General features: G+C 44.6%; 2 protein-coding genes across 2 annotated transcripts; both read left to right on the top strand.

The window, feature by feature from the left end:
* Nucleotides 1-2,569: 2,569 nt before the first annotated feature.
* Nucleotides 2,570-6,882, top strand: msl1a (MSL complex subunit 1a). The gene is made up of 8 exons (XM_030793691.1): nucleotides 2,570-3,350; nucleotides 3,851-4,050; nucleotides 4,263-4,522; nucleotides 4,720-4,784; nucleotides 4,954-5,021; nucleotides 5,308-5,432; nucleotides 5,746-5,818; nucleotides 6,277-6,882. The coding sequence occupies exons 1-8, from the start codon at nucleotides 2,691-2,693 to the stop codon at nucleotides 6,365-6,367; spliced, it is 1,542 nt and encodes a 513-aa protein (XP_030649551.1). The 5' UTR covers nucleotides 2,570-2,690; the 3' UTR covers nucleotides 6,368-6,882.
* A 1,003-nt stretch (nucleotides 6,883-7,885) lies between these two features.
* Nucleotides 7,886-17,473, top strand: casc3 (casc3 exon junction complex subunit). The gene is made up of 13 exons (XM_030793697.1): nucleotides 7,886-8,071; nucleotides 9,163-9,187; nucleotides 9,458-9,513; nucleotides 11,033-11,227; nucleotides 12,181-12,329; nucleotides 12,540-12,716; nucleotides 13,193-14,004; nucleotides 14,276-14,340; nucleotides 14,517-14,625; nucleotides 15,746-15,862; nucleotides 16,208-16,413; nucleotides 16,764-16,886; nucleotides 17,414-17,473. Exons 1-13 carry the CDS (start codon nucleotides 7,886-7,888, stop codon nucleotides 17,450-17,452), a joined length of 2,259 nt encoding a protein of 752 aa, XP_030649557.1. The 3' UTR covers nucleotides 17,453-17,473.
* The last annotated feature ends 213 nt before the right edge of the window (nucleotides 17,474-17,686 follow it).

Raw genomic sequence — 17,686 nt, 5'->3', positions numbered from 1 at the left:
TATTTTGATAAACATGTTACACATTAGCAGGGGAGTAAAAACAAGAGTAGAGTAGAACTTGAGGTAGAAATACTACTGCTCATGTCTGCAAAGCAACAAGTCAATGTATTAGTGGTGATGGTGGGGTGTCCTTGTTTTTGCTGACACCCCCCCCCCCCCCCCCCCCACACACACACACCCCCACACACACACACTTTTTCACTGTATTAATTATTTAAATGTAAGGGCTAAAGTCTTTCATCCATACAGAACCAAATGTATATTAGCACAATGGATTTTGACGACAATGTAAAAACAAACAAATTAAAAAAAAAACGAAAACATTAAATAATCTGATTGGCAACTTTTCAAACTCATGAACAGCAGAGTTTCTTTCGCTTTTTGGTTATATTAGTTCCATTTTTTATTTTTTGATAGCTTTTTCTATTCCTTTTTCTAGAATATTGTAGTTTATACTGATATTCTTCCGAGACTGAAAAAAATCGATGCTGTGAAAATTTCAAAGGCTTTCAAAATCCAAGAAGTGACACTTATGATTCCAGTGTATCATTTACCAACAGCTGGCATGTCAGTGGTAAGTGCTCGGTGACTATTCAGTCTAGATCTTTAAAATTGTCACAGTTTTCAGTATTTTGGCCATTTCATGAATGAATTCATCAACTCATTAAATCGTTTCAAGTTAATGATAGAAACTGGAAAAAAAAAAAACCCATTTGACAAAAGCATGCACTTGAATTGGATTTACTGGATTTTAAATTGAATTCCTGGACATTCAGTTTGGTTCCACTTATTAGGAAGCGAGCCAACGCCTCACACTTTGAGTACGCTTTGGCTGCTTTGAATGTTTGACTGGAAACTGGAAAACAAAACAAAACAAAACAAAAAACCGTGCTGTTCAAGTACTCTGAAAATGAACCGTTTTAAAAGCAACCTCAAGAAATTCACACTGAATAAGTCATTACAGTTTTTGCAGAAGAACAACTTTTCTGTAATTGTTAAATGAAAATGCTTAAAAGTAGTTCTGAAATATTGACATATTTAAATATTTAACATATTGAGTGTTTTCTTTTTATTATATTATTAATGACTCTTTATTTAAGGTAATAAATATATTTGGATCTTGGTAGTTGAATGTCCTGAAATTTCACTGATCTCTGTGTTATGTAATTCCAATTCAGCTCTAGGTCAACGTCTGCAAGACAGGTTTGAACTGAACTGGTAATAGTCCTCAACACAATTTATCCGGACTCTGGTCAGACTGTAATATAGCTTGTTTACAAAATCAGTGAATCAACATTAGTGAAAAAAGAAGTGAACACCTCCTTGTTGGATTTGATTATTTCTGCCACAACAAAAAGTCCTCTTTTTCACAGGTTAGTATTTTAGCAGCACTTTTGCAATAGAGAACAAGTATGTTTTGACCGTTTGGACAAAAGTATTATCATTATGCATAGAAAATTGACGCAGACGTCACTGTGTACGGTTTGAAATATCTCTTTAGAGCAGCCTATCAAATCTAGTTAATCGTGGTTCAGATAGATTTACCTTAAGATCATATCTAAAAATAAATGTGTTAAATTTAAGACAATGTGATTTTAAATCGGCAGGCTCGTACTACCGCTCAGATAAAAGATAAAAAGCAATTATTTTATAATTTGCCTGGGCATTACTGTGTCGCGTGGGAATGACGCAAGGCAAATCGGAAATACATGTAAGCGACGCATGCGCAGTGTTTATTATTTAAAACAAAACCTGAAAGTGGGATCAGGAGGCTATAGGTGAGTTCGGGCGGGTACAGGGAAATTCAAATTGCGGTTTGTTATACCGGTCTTGCCAATTTTGAACGGTACGTCAGTGTCTCTGCCCTAAAATGCCCTGAGCTGTATGCGGTGTGAGTTTAAAATGGCGTCACCGTGATTCCTTTGCAGACGAAGGAGCCGCTTTAAGTGACTGTCATTGTTTTTGCTGGAGATCTAAAATGGAGGACACCGCTGCTTAGCTGTTGCCTACTATGACGCTGGTTTAAGCTGTGTCTTGTTGCTGGTCGGAGCTTTGGATATGCAAGCTCAGTATTGCAAGTGAATGTCTGTGCAGAAGTCGTGATAGCTGAAGACAGCGTGTTTTATGCGATAAAGCGCTGTTCCGCCTCTGCAAAAACAGATATGCACAAAAATGAGCTTGTTAGCCTAGCCAGCTTGCTGCTAATTGCTTTGTTTTGAAGTGTTGCAGTGCAACCAAATAAAGCAAGAAGGGATTTCTTAAGCGGCGCTGAAGGTGTCGGCCTCTAATGTTTCTTTGGAGATTTTGGACACATTATTTTAGAGTAACCAGAATTTATTTGAAATCTTTTGGCTTAGTACATGATATGACAATACGAACTGGGTAACTGTATGTATTCCTGAAATCTGTTCATGCTGTTTAGCGACATGGCGCTAGAGAGGAACCGTTCCACATTCCGTTACGTTTGTCCAGGCAAATTAGCCAAATTTTAGAATTTTATTGAACTAGAATGCGTTTCCTTTTTTGCTTCAAGTTACCCTGCTTAACCTTCACTATCTTCCTCATAGGGGGAAAAAATGGACGTGGAAACAGATCTTCGTGGATCCAAAGTCAACCTCACTCTGCTGCTGACCCCTCTCATCTATAGAAGCGGGTGTTAGCAAGTAGCCGTTCAGGTGGGCCAGGTCGCCATGACTATGAGATCCACTGTGTTCTCAAGTGGAGCATACAAGCTGGACACAGGTATTGCTGACCTTGGCAAAGCTCAAGTTGGAGCTCCAGATTCCTTCGCCGGCCTGAAAAAGGAATCGTGTGAATACGGCATCAGCAGTATTCCCAGCCTGCTGGGCTCCATTAAAAAAACTGGTGGTGGTGGTCATCAGCATTTTAAAGGCAAGACCAAGACTTCAGCCTCTCATCAGAGTTTAGCGCGTAAATCTGGCCAACCCTCAGAATTGGGGGTGGGGCAGGAGCAAAATTTGGGGAGCCTTGGAACCTCAGCGCCCCCGCTGGGCAAACAGATGGGGGGCGACAGCACCCCGGTCAAGAGCAAGTCACTTTTTGGACAGGCTAACAACAGCATGGGTAAGATGGACCCTTTAGTGTCCAACGGCAACAAGCAGCCCAGGGAGGCGGGCGCAGCAGGCGTTGCGGTGACCGGCGTGTCCTCGCCGGAGCACAGCCCCGACGGAAAACGCCGGAACGTGCGGAAAGGCCCGGGCCACGCGGCCACACAGACTAATTGCATCCGGCAAATCCTTCTCCTGCAGCTCGAGCTCATTGAGCAGCAACAACAACAACTCCACAACAAGAGCAAGGAGATCGAAGCCCTCAAAGCTGAGAAGGAGATGGTATATATGGAGCATTTCATTTGTCAATTAATTTACAGTGTATTCCTTCATTTCCTTTCATGCAAACACAAGTCATCTTAGATTATCCCCATAGACAGTGGAGGTTATCGTAATGTGATGATTCTTGCAGCAACATGTAAGGTAATCTTACCTTAATTCTCGATACCTGCTGCTTAAGATCAATTTTGCTGTTTTAGACCCCAGAGGATCCTTAGTACGTTTCAAATGAGTTTTTTCTGTCATTGTTTTGAAATGGATGGTTTTTCCCTCCCATACTGTCACATCTGAGTTTGAGATTTATATCTGTTGATTGCGACTCAGGTATTATAGATGGACTGTGAAGTCAAGAGCCATGTTGTGATTAGGCAAGTGTACAGTTTCACTCCCTACAGATTTATTAGCTGGACCTGACCGTTGGAACGGTCGGTCAAAGAGACGTATAAAATGATGGCAGTCAGCTCACAACCCGGCGGTGCTGTAACGATGCTTCTGTGTCATAGCTGATGGCTCGCATCGAGCGCATGGAACGAAGGCTGCAGATGGTGAAAAAGGACGGGAGAGACCCACGCCCGACTCATCAGACTCCCAAGAAGGAGCAGGAGGCTGAACAGAAGTGTACAGAAGGGGAGAGTGTCCCAGATGGGCGGAGCCACACACCCAGGCCGGCGCACATCGGAAGGGGCGGAAAAGGCCCGAAAAGGTGAATGTCTTTTTTTTTGTTTGTTTTTTTTTGTTTTGCCTTTTCTTTTTTTTTTTAACGTCTCTGTCTCTTCCGTTCAATGGGCCCCAGAAACGCTCGAGTTTAACATGAAAACGCGAAGTAAATATGATTCACTGGAAGGGCGTGGGATTTTTACCAGGGTTTTTATCTCTCGGAATGAACAAATTGGGCGTTCTTTTTCTTGCGTGTAGGAGGTTCCTTTTCCAGGACTCCAGAATGGCCCGGTCTCGGAGAGGCCCTCAGAAGCCCCTCCCGCAGAGGGAAAGCGCGCCTCTGAAGGAGGAGACGCAAGAAACGGTGGGCTCAGGTTCAAGGTCACCTGGTTCCCCTGTCGTCCAATCAGAGGAGCTGCCTTACATGGCCACCACAGAAATGTACCTGTGCTGTTGGCATCAGCCCCCCACGTCGCCGTGGCGAGACTGCTCTCCTGTGCACGAGGACACAGTGGACGGTAAACGTCAAGTAGTGTGCCTCCTCTGTAGATTTTAATGGAAAAGGTGGCTTGATTTACCTTCATCAGAGGAAAACAACCGAATTTATCAATAATGTGTCTGTGATCAGAACCCTGTTCTTTAGCTGATACTTAATGAAACAGAAAGGGGCGGGCTCTTAAGCGATTGACATGTACCTTTCCATCCATGTGTGTAGTCCCTTCCTGGAGAGAGAACTGCTTAGAGCCCCTGAAAGAGGCGGAGGCTTCCGACATCCCGGAGGTAAGAGCTGCGTGGCGAGTTACTCCGCCCCCCAAAACTTAGGACCTGGTTAATAATCAACCCTATGAAATCTTTCTGCATTTAGTTTTATATGTTCATGATGTGATGTATGTCTGTGAACAGATATTATGACAAACTAGCGCTCTAACATACGTAACCTGTTGTTCAGAGTTTGGAGGATGGTGTGTTTTTGAAGCGGCATTCAAAGCTGGAGCAGGATGAGAAGAGGAGGAAAAGGTAATAGTTGTGTATTTTTCAGATGTGTGGGTGTTTTATTTATTTATTATTAAGCATGCATGTATTAGTAAGACATTGTCTATCTCCTTTTCCACACTCTTCACTCTCTAAATTCCCACCCTGTTCCCGTCTCCCCTCTCTTCCTTTGTGCTCAATCGCCACCACACTCCTTCATCTTTGGGTTTTTAAAACATGAAATATTCATAATCTTTCAATATTGTACATCCCACTCCTCCTCACCATAATCTCTTGCACACCCTCTCTATCACACACACACACACACAAGGTGGGATATCCAGCGAATTCGCGAGCAGCGCATGTTCCAGCGTCTGCAGCAGCGCATGAACAAGAGGAAAGTCGTCCAGGAGAGCGAACCAGAGTTGCTCTCCTTCTACCCGGAGGCTGAGGATGGTATGTGAGCGTCTCTTACTTTGCTCGTGTAAAATTCTAAATCTGTATTCTGTTTGCTCGCTTTTGTTTTGGGGTTGTTTTTTTTTGTTTGTTTGTTTTTGGAAGTGAACCAGAGCCTGAAAACGTAGCGCCCAAATTTCAAGGACTTAAAAGTACATACTTGGGTTTTTTTTTTTTTTCAAGCGTAGAACTTTGAACAATCTCGATCCATCCAACGGCAGCAGCAAACTCAGGCGTGGTTCCGAGTGATGATGAGGGACAGTCTTGGGGTCATTTTTCATGTTTGACCCTTTTCTCTCTGCTCTCTCCACAGTTGAATCTATAATGATTACTCCCTTCTTGCCGGTGGTGGCTTTTGGCAGACCTCTGCCTAACCTTACCCAGCAGTGAGTCTTATGCTTGTTAATCTTATGGATATGCTTATAGGCCACACATGAGAGATGTTGATGTCTTTGTCATACCAGCAACAATAACACAGTATCAGAATGCATTTATGTGACAATACACACCTGATAGAGTTGTCTGTGTTTAGGAATGCATTGAGTGAAATTTAACGTTCTGAACATCTAAGGTATTGTGTCGTAGTCGAGGTGAAGGTCATTTCAAGGTTAGCACATTGAGTTTATTGTGGACTAATGGTTAATAGTGGGAAAACTTTCCTAATTATCATGGTCCTTTTCTCCTTTATTCTCATTACTTGTTTTGTTGTACAGTATCATTTGATTCGCAGACCTCTGTGTAAAATTCTTTTAAAGGACTATTCAAGTTTAGTGTGACCAAAGATATCATCTTCTTTCCTTTCGTAATTGCTGAGCTTGTACCGTTCTCGCTCTGTGTCGCGCAGGAGTTTCGACTTGCCTTGGCTGGACGAACGCAGCCGCTGTCGGCCGGAAGCGTCCAAGAAGAAGACGCCCCATCGGACGTGCCGCAAGTGAGTCCGTCCACAGGAGGCGCTGTAAGAAGGAGCGCCGCACGCCCGTTCTCCGGCGCGGGGGGGGAGGGGTTGAGCCGTCACGCTGCCGTGGTCCACTGCCCCATTTGTTCCATATGTCCGTGGTTGCACCGCGTATCTGACTTCATGGATCGCACTTCTTGGTCTTTGAAGCGGGTTACAGGCCTGGCCATTTTGGACTTCCCATAAACCTCTGCTTGACAAACTTGGAAGAAAGTGTCCTGCAGTCTTATTCTGAAATGGCTAAGAAAAACAAGAACAAAAAAAAAAAAAGTAAACATGCCTTGTTGTTCATGGTTCTTTTTCCACAGCACAGAATGTAACCATTTGATCTGTTCTGGTTGCTTTGTTCTGTTCTGGTTCTGGTTCTGGTCGCTTTAGCAAAGATGAGCACTAAGGTGGGGCATATGGACCAAAACTCACGTCAATACTACGTATTGAAACCCGTCGACGATGGATGAACATGTCACACCATGTCATAATGCAGTATTTGCTCCGTTTTCATTTCATTGTCATTGGGACGTATCAATGTTTTTTTTTTTGTTTTTTTTTTAAAAGATAAACAAAGAAAGAAACAGTGAAATACTGTTATAATCAAGCATTTGTTGTAACATAGTGTTCTGACTCTAAAGAATATGTGTAAAATATTCTGAAGATAACAAAAGAAAATATTTCAAATATTAAGCAAGTTAACTATGATCGTGTGTCTGTTGTGGTTTTATTTGAATGTGTGAATTTCAGATACAGTTGCCTCCTATAGAGTACATTACTACATGGTACTTTATCATTTAACCTGTCCAGAACAGTATATGTCCAATCACATAGCCTAGAACATACATGAGCAAAGCTTTTGTGTATCAGTGAATATTCATGTTTGGGGAAAACTGAATTCCAACTAGGACAAAATACTCCAGGAAGTAGGGACCTGTGCCAATATTTTACCTAACACAAATAGCAATGGAACCTTGAAGCTATTGAGGCAGCATGAGTCAAACACCAGTAGGCCATTCTTGACGTTCTAGGTGTAGTGTTTTACGATGATGCTATTACATATACGCATGTAAACGTTGAGAAACATTTTGTTACACTTAAAAGCATAATCCGTGACTAAGATCGTTGCGTTTATTTTGGGTTTGGATACTGGTCCAAACTGGATTGCAGAGTTCCTGTATGGGGGGGGGGGTAATTTCTTGACAACGAGAAGTGATCAGTCTCTTTCAAAATGGAACAAAAAAAACCAAATGTCATTAAATGCTCTAACAGCATGTACACCACCAAGCAGCGATGAGAGAACACGGTTGGTTTCATGAGAGCTTAATGCAGCACACGCACACACGCAGACGTCTCCACCTTTTTGTTCCAAGACGCCCCCTGCCTCGCCAAGACGTCACTACTTCCAACCCACCTCGTCGTCTTTCAGCTTAGCGAGGGCGGAAATGACGATGTTCCAAACACCCACAATTCTTTGCATTATTCCGGATTCCCTTCCTTGAGTGTTAAGATGGCGGACCGGCGGCGAAGACGGAGGCGCGCGTCTCAGGACAGCGAGGAGGACGATGATTCTGCTTCAGGATCCGAAAGCGGGAGATCGGGTTCACCAGGAGGGAAGACCCGAGTAAGGGATCCTGGACCAGTCGAGTCGCCAGCGGTCCGAGTTCGATCCAAAAGCGACGATGAATCTGAGTGTGTGAGTGTCTCGTTGTTGCTATCGTGTTAGCAAATAAATCTTGTTTGGTTTTGTAAGCTGGATAACTAGGAAGCAACATTAGGTATTTTCTGATCGTCTGAATATTGAGTTATAGCGTTCAGCAAAGTGTTTGCAGGTCACAAGGCCACTTAAACAGCATTTGTATGTTGCTCCTCATAGCTGTGTCCATCGCCTTGGAGATCACAATGCCGCACTTCATTACGTGAGTTCTCAAGCCACCGCTTCGGCCAGTGTCAGGATGCGAGACGTGATCCATTTGCCAGTCAGAGGCTAATGTTTAGTTAGTCAGCGTCGAAAGACCCGCCTTTGTTATGTTACCCGCGTTGTTCTTCAGAGGTTGTATTTGGACTTTTAGGCTAACGCGAAATCTGTTCACTCGCAAACCACTCCTCTCCGCAAGGATTCATTCTTATAATTGTCCAGCTTGGAACAAAAAAGCTAGCAGTTCAATAGGAACAGCTGTTGGGTATCGCCTGAAGTCCAGTCTAGTGTGTGTGTTAGAATAGGGACTTTTACTGCCTTGTTGATGCAACCAGTCGCCTGTCGCTTGCTTTGATTTCGGGCACTCGATGTCGGACGGTGATTTTGAGCTCGCAAATACCACAGTTACTGTCATTTTAAACTTAATTAGCATTTCATTGTCAAATCACTCGGTTCAAGACAGCGATATAAACTCCGTCGTCTTTAATTCAAACTACTTCAGTTCTTATGGTGATTAGAAATTGCTGGAAACTATTTGAATGTATATTGTTCATTGGTTCATGCCATGTTTTGCTAAACAGTTGTAGACTCATGTAACCCCGGTGTGAACTGCACTATATGTTTTGTGCCTCTCAGAAATCCTCTAAGGTGGTCATTTGGCCGTGATCTTACTCTGTTGTTTGCTGTTTTCAAAGAGGAACAGCTCGTAACTGAGTTGTGCCATTTATTTCACTTCTGTTTGACGTCTTCCTGTTTGAGTCATGAGGCTGTATACAGAAAGCTTAAGCATAATATTCGAACGTCTTGATTGGCACTTGATGTATTTAAGAGCTTATATGTTGCATTCTTTTTCCTTCTTGCTATTTCAGGAAAGTGAAGACGGAGTAGGAGAAGGTGAGTACTACTTTCAGTTGTTGCTTTGTGCATTTATGATGATGAAAAGATATGAAACTCTCTTTGGGAGCCACAGTACAACTGATTTAGCTGAACAAGCTCCAACTTAGCATATGTTTGTGTGGATTAGGGTGAGAGCAAACACTGCTAAAAGATGAAACTATACGAACCTTATGTTCTCGGGTTGATGTGGGAGAATGCCTATAAAAATGGTTTGTTCTGGTTTGTATTTTGTAGTTCATCAAAAAATATTTTTTTTCCCCTCTGCAGCTGTCTTGTCAGACTATGATAGTGCTGATCCTGAGGAGAATGGTTCACATTCGGAGGTGAGTCTCCATGGCAACACCGAGGAGGAGGCTTGTGGCAAATCTATTGACTCCTCACAAAGAGTGCTGACTCACCTTACTCATTTTGTAACTTGTGCTTGTTCTGTCTGTGGTCGTAGCGAGTCCACGGTGCTCATCGGGCGATTCCGTTCCGTTTCATATTTGCTTTCAGCTCACCTCTTTTTCGGGGGGGGGGGGGGGGGGGCGGTTGTCGTATGTCAACGCCGTAATACAAGGTCACGTGACGAAACGCTGTCGAACTGTGTCGATTACGTAGAACTTTGGCTTGCACAGAGATGCTAAGCGCGGACAACACTTGGTTGGCATTCGTTTCTCTCAGACTATACAGTCCCATCTCTGAAGTCATGTAAACTGTGGATGAAGTAATACTTCTGTCATTGGCTCAGATCCTCTTTTATGTCGGCGACTTAAATGAACCGGCGACTTAAAATGTGACAGCAATATAGACTGTGCTTTTAGTCTATAGGTTTTCTGCTCGGCTGACACCCGGATCTGTAAGGGCAGCTCCCATATAGATATATCTTTCAGCTCACTAATACCTTTTTTTGTGTTCTCAGGCAGTATGTATGGGTTCTCTCAAGCTGTTTTAATATTTGATGGGAAATTGGGGAGAAGTAATTTATTTCCTTTCTCTTTAGCAATCAGTTCAATGAATAACATCTTAATAACCATGTCCCCTTTTCTCATTGAAATAAAACATTTCTTCTTTTTTTTTTCTTTTTTTTTTTTTTACAAAATCCACTCAAATTTCATCTTTCCAGGACTTGCGCGGCATCAAAGCACGAGCATTTTGGCAACTCTCAGTCAAATCTGCTCACTCTGTGCTGCCAGCGTTTGCCTTTATATTCGGTGTCCTAGCAACCCATTTCTTGTATGTGGGAGGATGAATTCAGTTCTGCTGTCACAGAAGTCTCTCACAGTTTGCTTGGAAAGAGGACATATGTAATACAGCAATTTAATAACTTTTTTTTTTATATGAATAGTGTGTTGGAGTCGAATGCTCTGTCAGGATCGACTGGTTGTTTTGTGCTCGTAGTCCACTTTCTGATACACTTTGTGCATTCATTTCCCTCGGTCCCAGTGGAAGAGCTTGTTTTAAATTGTGGACGGCATAGAGATGAGCCGTATGTGAGATTAAAAAAACGCCACGTATAAATTCTCGTCCTTCAACAGCCAATCCAAACAATCACGTCTGGCCCAGGGATGCTGAAATATGCGTGACCTTGAGTTATTATATGTCATTTTAGTCCTGAATATAGAGTTGAATTTCACTGTGGTGTAGGCTTTTCGGTTTGCGTTTTCATTTAAAAATTCGGGGAATATGTTCATTATCATTAATTTCATAGACCAGCGGTCCTTATCTTTTGGCCTACGGTTTTGCTGTAACAACTGCAACGTTCAATTTAACTGTGACCGTTACTGTGACCTATAAAGTCAGTTTAAATGTGACCATTTTAAATGGCCATTATTTATGCGTATTGGTATGGCTCCAATCCAGGGAGTAGATGAGGAAGAAGAGGAGGAAGAGGGAGAACGCTTTAGCGAGGAAGAGGCGTCTCGAGCTGCAGCTGAGAACAAACCGACAACGGACGCCTCAGCGGAGGACCTGGAGGAAGAGGAGGAGGGCGGGAAGGAAGCGAAGTCAGAAGACAAAGGGAACCTGGCTGGAGAGAGACAGAGTGGAGATGGACAGGTAAGGACTTGGTAGTAGTGTTGAAATCCAAAGGGGGGGGGGGCGGGGGGTGTGCAAGTTCCTGCTGGTTTTTGTTTTCACCTCTTAATTACATGCTTGGCCTTCAGCCAATCAGAGACCATATGCAGGTGGTTGAGGGGAGACAGGACCTTGGCCCTCCAAGGCTGGATTTTGAGATCCCTGTTTTCTGGACTGCGTAGTTCTATGTAATTAGACTGATAAGCTATAGAGCCAATCAGAGCCTTGAAAAGCAGTGTGTGTGTGTGTGTTCTGGGGTAGGACTGTGCGATATGACTCAAATCTCATAACCCTATATAGGCCATTTCATATCCAGATAACGATACATATCACGATATCGCATTTTTCTTGTAAATGCAATGAATAAATAGTTTATAGAAAATGAGGTTTGTTTTGAGCACTCGACTGTACTTTTATGGCCCTCACCCGTAGACTCTTTCCGTACTGTTTGACATGATTGCGGTATAGATGTTAAAAGAGAGTAGTAGTGTTTGAGTCTGTTATGGGAACCGGTCTGCAGCATTATTTGCAAAGTATGGTTTTCTGGTCCGTGTCGGACTTTACATACCCAAACCATGTGCATGCGACAGAAGTCACCCCTCTTTTAGGTACGAGCTCCTCGTTTTGTCTTGGCTGGTCAGAGTCCTTCTCCTGTTTGGTGTTATCCGATTCTGTGTCACGTTCGCTCTCCTCCAAGTTGGTTTGAGTTCCCCTCAAGCAAATTTCCTTCCTGCATCCATACTGTGTGGAAGAATCCAAAATGTTGTCCAAATGACGAAATATATTGCCGGAAAGAGTGTGATTTGCGACACAACAAAACGATAGACGTTTTTCTGTTCTCGCACAATATATCGTCACATCGCACAGCCCTACTCTAGGGAAAAGTATGGTACATATTGTGGAGTCCTGACAAAGACTAATTTTACGGCCCGTAGGAGAGCACAGATGATCCCGAAAACAAATCGGGCGGCAAAACGGGCCAGAAGCTTGATGACGACGAGGACCGAAAGAATCCGGCCTACATTCCCCGCAAAGGGCTGTTCTTTGAGCATGATGTGAGGGGACAAGCTCAAGAAGAGGAAAGGTAAGAGAGATGTTTCTAGAATGTGTATGTATTCATTGTCCACAAGTTGGTCAGCATTGGTCGATCTAAACTTTATTCTTTGAAAACGAGACAAGCATTTATGAGGGCGTTTCGTTTTAAGTTTTGTTTTATTTTTTCCTCCTTTCTCTTCTCTGAAACCTGTTGTCTTTTCTTGCTTCTCCTTTGTGTGGTTTTTCTGTCCTTCTTCAGACCTAAAGGGAGACACAGGAAGTTGTGGAAAGATGAAGGTCGCTGGGAGCATGATAAGTTTCGGGAGGAGGAGCAGGCGCCCAAGTCACGCGAGGAGCTGATCGCGATATACGGTTACGACATCCGGAATGGAACCGGACCCAGCGAAGGTCGACCCTATAGAAACAGGAAACCTAGGTTAGTGCTCCTTCACAACACAGGCAAAGCAAACTGTTCAATGGGATGGGGGGGGGGGGTAGTTATTTTCATGTACCATTAGACGTATTTATGTAACCATTTAGTCGGCTTTCTTGAAGGCTCTTTAAAAAAGCAGTACTCAAATTCTGATTGGTGGAAATCAGTCACAATGGATTTGCATTTTGTTTGGAATCACAGACAGGTGACACATCTGATGCTTGTTTTTTGATGTGCTAAAAATTGAATTTGGAATTGAATTTAGTCAGTAAAGTTCAACTCTATGCTGAACCTGGATTCAAAATGAACATTTTTGCTATGACAACTTGCTTGTTCTCCAGCTGGCAGCTCTTAGGTTTTCATTTGTTCAGGATTTTGTGCCTGTCTTCCCTGCCTTTATCAGCCTAGGCTGTCATGCTTTCCAGTGTCTGAATGACTGGATCGAGCTGACTTCCAGATCTTTCTTTCTTTCTTTACAGACATAACAACTCTCCCAACCAAGAACCAAAGCGTTGGAGAGACAGCGAGAAGCCTTCTCGAACCTCCCGGCAAGGAGGCCCTCCCAGCGGCCGCGGCGCCCCCCCGTCCGTGTCCCTGCATTCGGGTCCCTCGTCCGCTCCCCCCGCGGCCCCCCGCCCCTCCGGCAGACCCCCGTCTCAGCCCCCATCCCGTAGCTTCCAGGGCGGCCGACCCCCTCAAGTCCCGCAAAGGGGTGAAGGTAGAGGTCACGTGAAGGTTGGCACAGAGGCCCCTCAACCCCGAAACTCCCGGCCGCAATCCCTCGAGGGTGAGAGGGGCCCGCGGCTCAGGGTGGCCCGGGGGCCACACGTAGAGCGCAGCCCCCCGGTGGTGGTGGAAGAGGTCAGGAGCGACGAGGACGACGAGGAGGGCGAGATCCCCACGTCGACCACCACGTACACCGGGCACCACTACAAGACGGAGAGGGAGGCGGTCCCGTCGCCACGGCAACAGGACGGGGACCGCTCGGCGGAGGCGGCGACGGGGACGGCCAGGGACGCGTCGCCTCCGCAAGAACGTCCGGTGGAGAAGAAGTCGTACTCGCTGGGCCGCAGGACTCGCGCCCGCCCCTCGGACATGGGTAAACAGGCGTCTCTCGAGGACTCGGCCCCGGCGATGCAGACCGCTGTGAAAAACGAGCCGTGGCAGGGCCAGGGCGACACTGGCTCGCAAGGCGGCCTCTCAGGACTGGATCAGGACTTGGCCCGTCTCAGCCTGGCAGGCCAAAACTGGGCCCAGAGCCCGGCCTCTTATTTACGTGCTGAAATGCGGGGTGAGCCCATTCTTTCGGTATTTTTGCCAGTTTATTTTTTGTTTTATTTCTTATTTTTGCTCCCTTCCCTGGTCTGAATTGCAACTACCCTTTTTTTTTTTTCATATGACAACAGCAGAAACTGACATGACTAACTTTAGCCAAGGCAGCCGCTCCAATGAGAAACTCTGTCACATCACTGTTAGGAGTGGTCCAGCAGTTCTCGTTGGAGTTGTCTTTAAACTTTAAAGTCTTTCTAGTCCTTTAAGTGAACTCTCTGTGTTTCCGTCAGGCATCCCGAGCTCCATGCACATCGGAGGTGGTGGTCCTCACCAATACAGCAACATGGAGGATATGGTAGGTTTGATAAATCTGTTAGCTGTTTTCACTACATGGCTTGTGTCATTTTCAAATCTGCAATTTTTCTGTGAGTGACAATTCTCTCTTTTCTGTCCTTCCTCTCTCTCTCTCTCTCTCTCTCTCTTTCTCTCTCTCTCTCTCTCTCTCTCTCTCTCTCTCTCTGTGTGTGTCAGGGTGTTGGTGGGGGACGAGCAAAGCGGTACTCTTCTCAGCGTCAAAGGCCAGTGCCGGAACCAGCACCTATGCACATAGGAGTCATGGAGGGCCACTATTATGAACCTAGTAAGTGCAATACCTCAAATGGACTTTAGAGGGTGCTGTAGTGTAAGTTTCTGTGTTTGGCCTGTGAGAGGGATTGTTCACAAGGTAACCCCCGGTTTACTTAATCAGCACCATCTCCTGGATATTAATTATGTAAGCGATAACGTGTAGTCCGCCGGTCATTATGGAAAAATAAATCCAGACAGGACGAAAAGGTCTTGTATCGTCCTGAAGGGATTTATTTTTCCGATAACGACCGGCGGACTACACATTATCCCCGCTTATTATACTTACCAAAACGATAAAAGAAACTTCAGGCAGTATTTCATTCGAATGATTTTATTGCCGTTTCGTGGCTTCCGCTCAGAAAAATAGTCCCTCCGGCAAATACAAGTGTAAAGTTGCAGGTGTTGCGTAGCAACGTGTTAGGCTACATGCAGACTCGTCAGCTTTCTGTTGCAGGCTAATAGGCTAAGCATTTTGTTTGTTGATATTAAATTGAATGTAAGTTTCCATTAATGGTGCAGTCTGAGAGAATCAATAGCACATCTTGGGGGAAGTTGAAGTTGATGTCGCCAAATCGCCACTGTAACGAGGGCCGTTCTTGTCAGATGCAAGTTACCATAAATTTCCGTTACGATAAGTGAACGGACTGTTTGCCGAATGATATGAATGATGTGAATCAGAAGCACAAAACCCGTGGCCAATGACAGCGGTCATTTAATTTTTTCAACGGTCATTATCAAGCAATATCACACCTTTGAACGTTGGGATGGCCCATTCAGTTCAGTGGAACTTTCTGCAGCATTCTGAGGAATCGTATCGTAAAGTGAAATAAAAATGAATCAGGACGGTTTTTACTGGCATGTGCACAGTTTAAAAACCACACCCAAGCTGATGAGCAAAGTGCAGCTATCAAATAAAAAGTTGTCACATGTGTATTGCCCGTTGTAAAAAAAAAAAAAAAGAAATTGTGGCAATGTCATTTTCTCTCTTTTCAACTTAGTTAAATTTAGGTCGTATAACTATAAAACTATTATGACCATACTAATTGCAATAGATGTGACAGTTTTTTTTTTTTAAATTGAACTGAAATGAAACAGATGGATGAAATGTGTCTGTCTTTTATCTTTCGTTTCAGTGTCTTTCCAGGGACCAATCTACACGCCCGGTGATAGCCCGGCTCCTCTGCCGCCCCAGGGCATGCTGGTCCAACCCGAAATGCACCTTCCGCACCCAGGACACCCGGGACACCCGGGTAAGTCTCGCCCTTCTCAAAACCTGCACGGGGGGGGGGGGGGGGGGGTGGGGTAGGGGGGGCAAAAACAAAAACTCCAAAGTCTTCTCATAAAGGGACATTTCTCATAGTATATTTGGAGCTTGCGTTTCGTTCCGGTCAGAGGCAAGTGTGACGGTGTTTACCTGCGCGTTTGACATCACGACGTAGAAGTTTAAGTTATGAGTTAGAACGATGCTTATTGTTCTTTCTGTCTTCTTCCCGCTCAAATTAGGCTTTGACAGATTCGTCGCTATGAAATACACGCCCTCTGTTCTCTGTTGTCACATATGACTTTTATATTATCATCTCTGTCTCTCTCTCTAGGTTTGCACCCCCATCAGTCAGGAGGACCCATGCCTAACCCCGCTCTTTATGCTGCTCCACCCGTCTCCATGTCCCCTGGTCAGCCTCCACCGCAGCAGCTCCTGCCCCCACCTTTCTACCCCCCGCCCGGGGTCATGACCTTCGGCAACACAAATTACCCCTACCCTACCGGAGCAACACTGCCCCCGATGTACCCTAACCCTCAGGTGAGTCCCTGCATTCTTTCTCTTTATCTCTCTACATCTGTCGCTCTCTCTCTCTCTGTCTCTCACTCTATCTCTCTCTATCTCTCATTTGTAATACGTCAAAGAGTGTTGGTCATGTTAGGGCTTGAAACATTTTTGTAAGTTTTGAGTCTCCTGCCTGATCCTAGTTGTGACCAGTATAATTTTCACTGAGCTGGAAGCGCACGGAGTATCTTCTGTGTGTGTTCTCCGTAATCAGAACGCTGGTGGCACGCGTGTCTGGCCCGTGCGTCACGGGATCTCTCCGGAAGACGGGGGACGTATGCGTTCCGACCGCGTGAGTTTAAACTCTTGTTTGCTGTCTTCTCTAGGCACAGTCACAGGTTTATGGGGGTGTGACGTATTTTGACACGGTGCAGCAGCAGGCTCAGCCAAAGCCTTCACCCCCCCGCCGCTCCTCACAGCCCGTCACAGTCAAACCGCCGCCCCCCGAGGTAACGTTCTTATACACACACACACACGCGCACACACATACACAGTGCTCCTAATCCCCCCTGCAAGACTGTAACTGACTTCCTCCTACCCAGTTCATTTTCACTTTGCGCCGTGATCAGTAGCTGACAGTCAGCGAAGGTCGTGAAATGTCTGGTTTTCTGTGACATCGCTAGAGGAACAGGGTGGCCTCTCTGGACCTGGGTTTTGACACTTTACATACTCAGCTGGAGAGATTTCGGATTCTAATTGTGTAAAAAGACAAAACAGTAAAAGTACATACGAAGCACTAATGAGTATCTATAATGTTCCTCAGATCAAGTATAGCTGTGGGATGTTTAATGACATTTTGAATTCATTATACGTCTGCGAGGGCTGGAAATGAATAAAGAAAATGTACTTAATGACTTTGGGTGATTTCAGTTGAAATGTCAATATCGCTCAGATGCCGTGCAGCGTTAAACAGCAGAGTATAGAATTAAAAAAATGAACGAGCTTTTCTCACTGTTCTGTGTGCTCTGTCCTCCAGGATCGGGGCGGGAAGCCGACCGACGAGATCCGATCCTAGTTTTTACCAGGATACGTCACCGGGAAGTATCAGAGTTTGAGGACCAGTTTGACGTTTCAGAGTTCACAATTCTGTTGTTTGTTTTCTTTTCTTTTCTTTTTTTTCTTTTTTTTTTTTAATATTATGGATTTTTTTTTGTTTTGTTTTTCTCTTTTTTTTTTTTTGAAACAGTGTTTGTATTTTACCTTAAGTCCCCTCTTCCATGGTCTTATTTACAAGTCTTTCCTTTTTTTG

Source organism: Chanos chanos, chromosome 16 (genome assembly GCF_902362185.1).
Source record: "Chanos chanos chromosome 16, fChaCha1.1, whole genome shotgun sequence".
NCBI classification, from domain to species: Eukaryota; Metazoa; Chordata; class Actinopteri; order Gonorynchiformes; family Chanidae; genus Chanos; species Chanos chanos.
The sequence above is the reverse complement of the archived record's forward strand: the minus strand, read 5'-3'. Positions and strand labels throughout refer to the sequence as shown.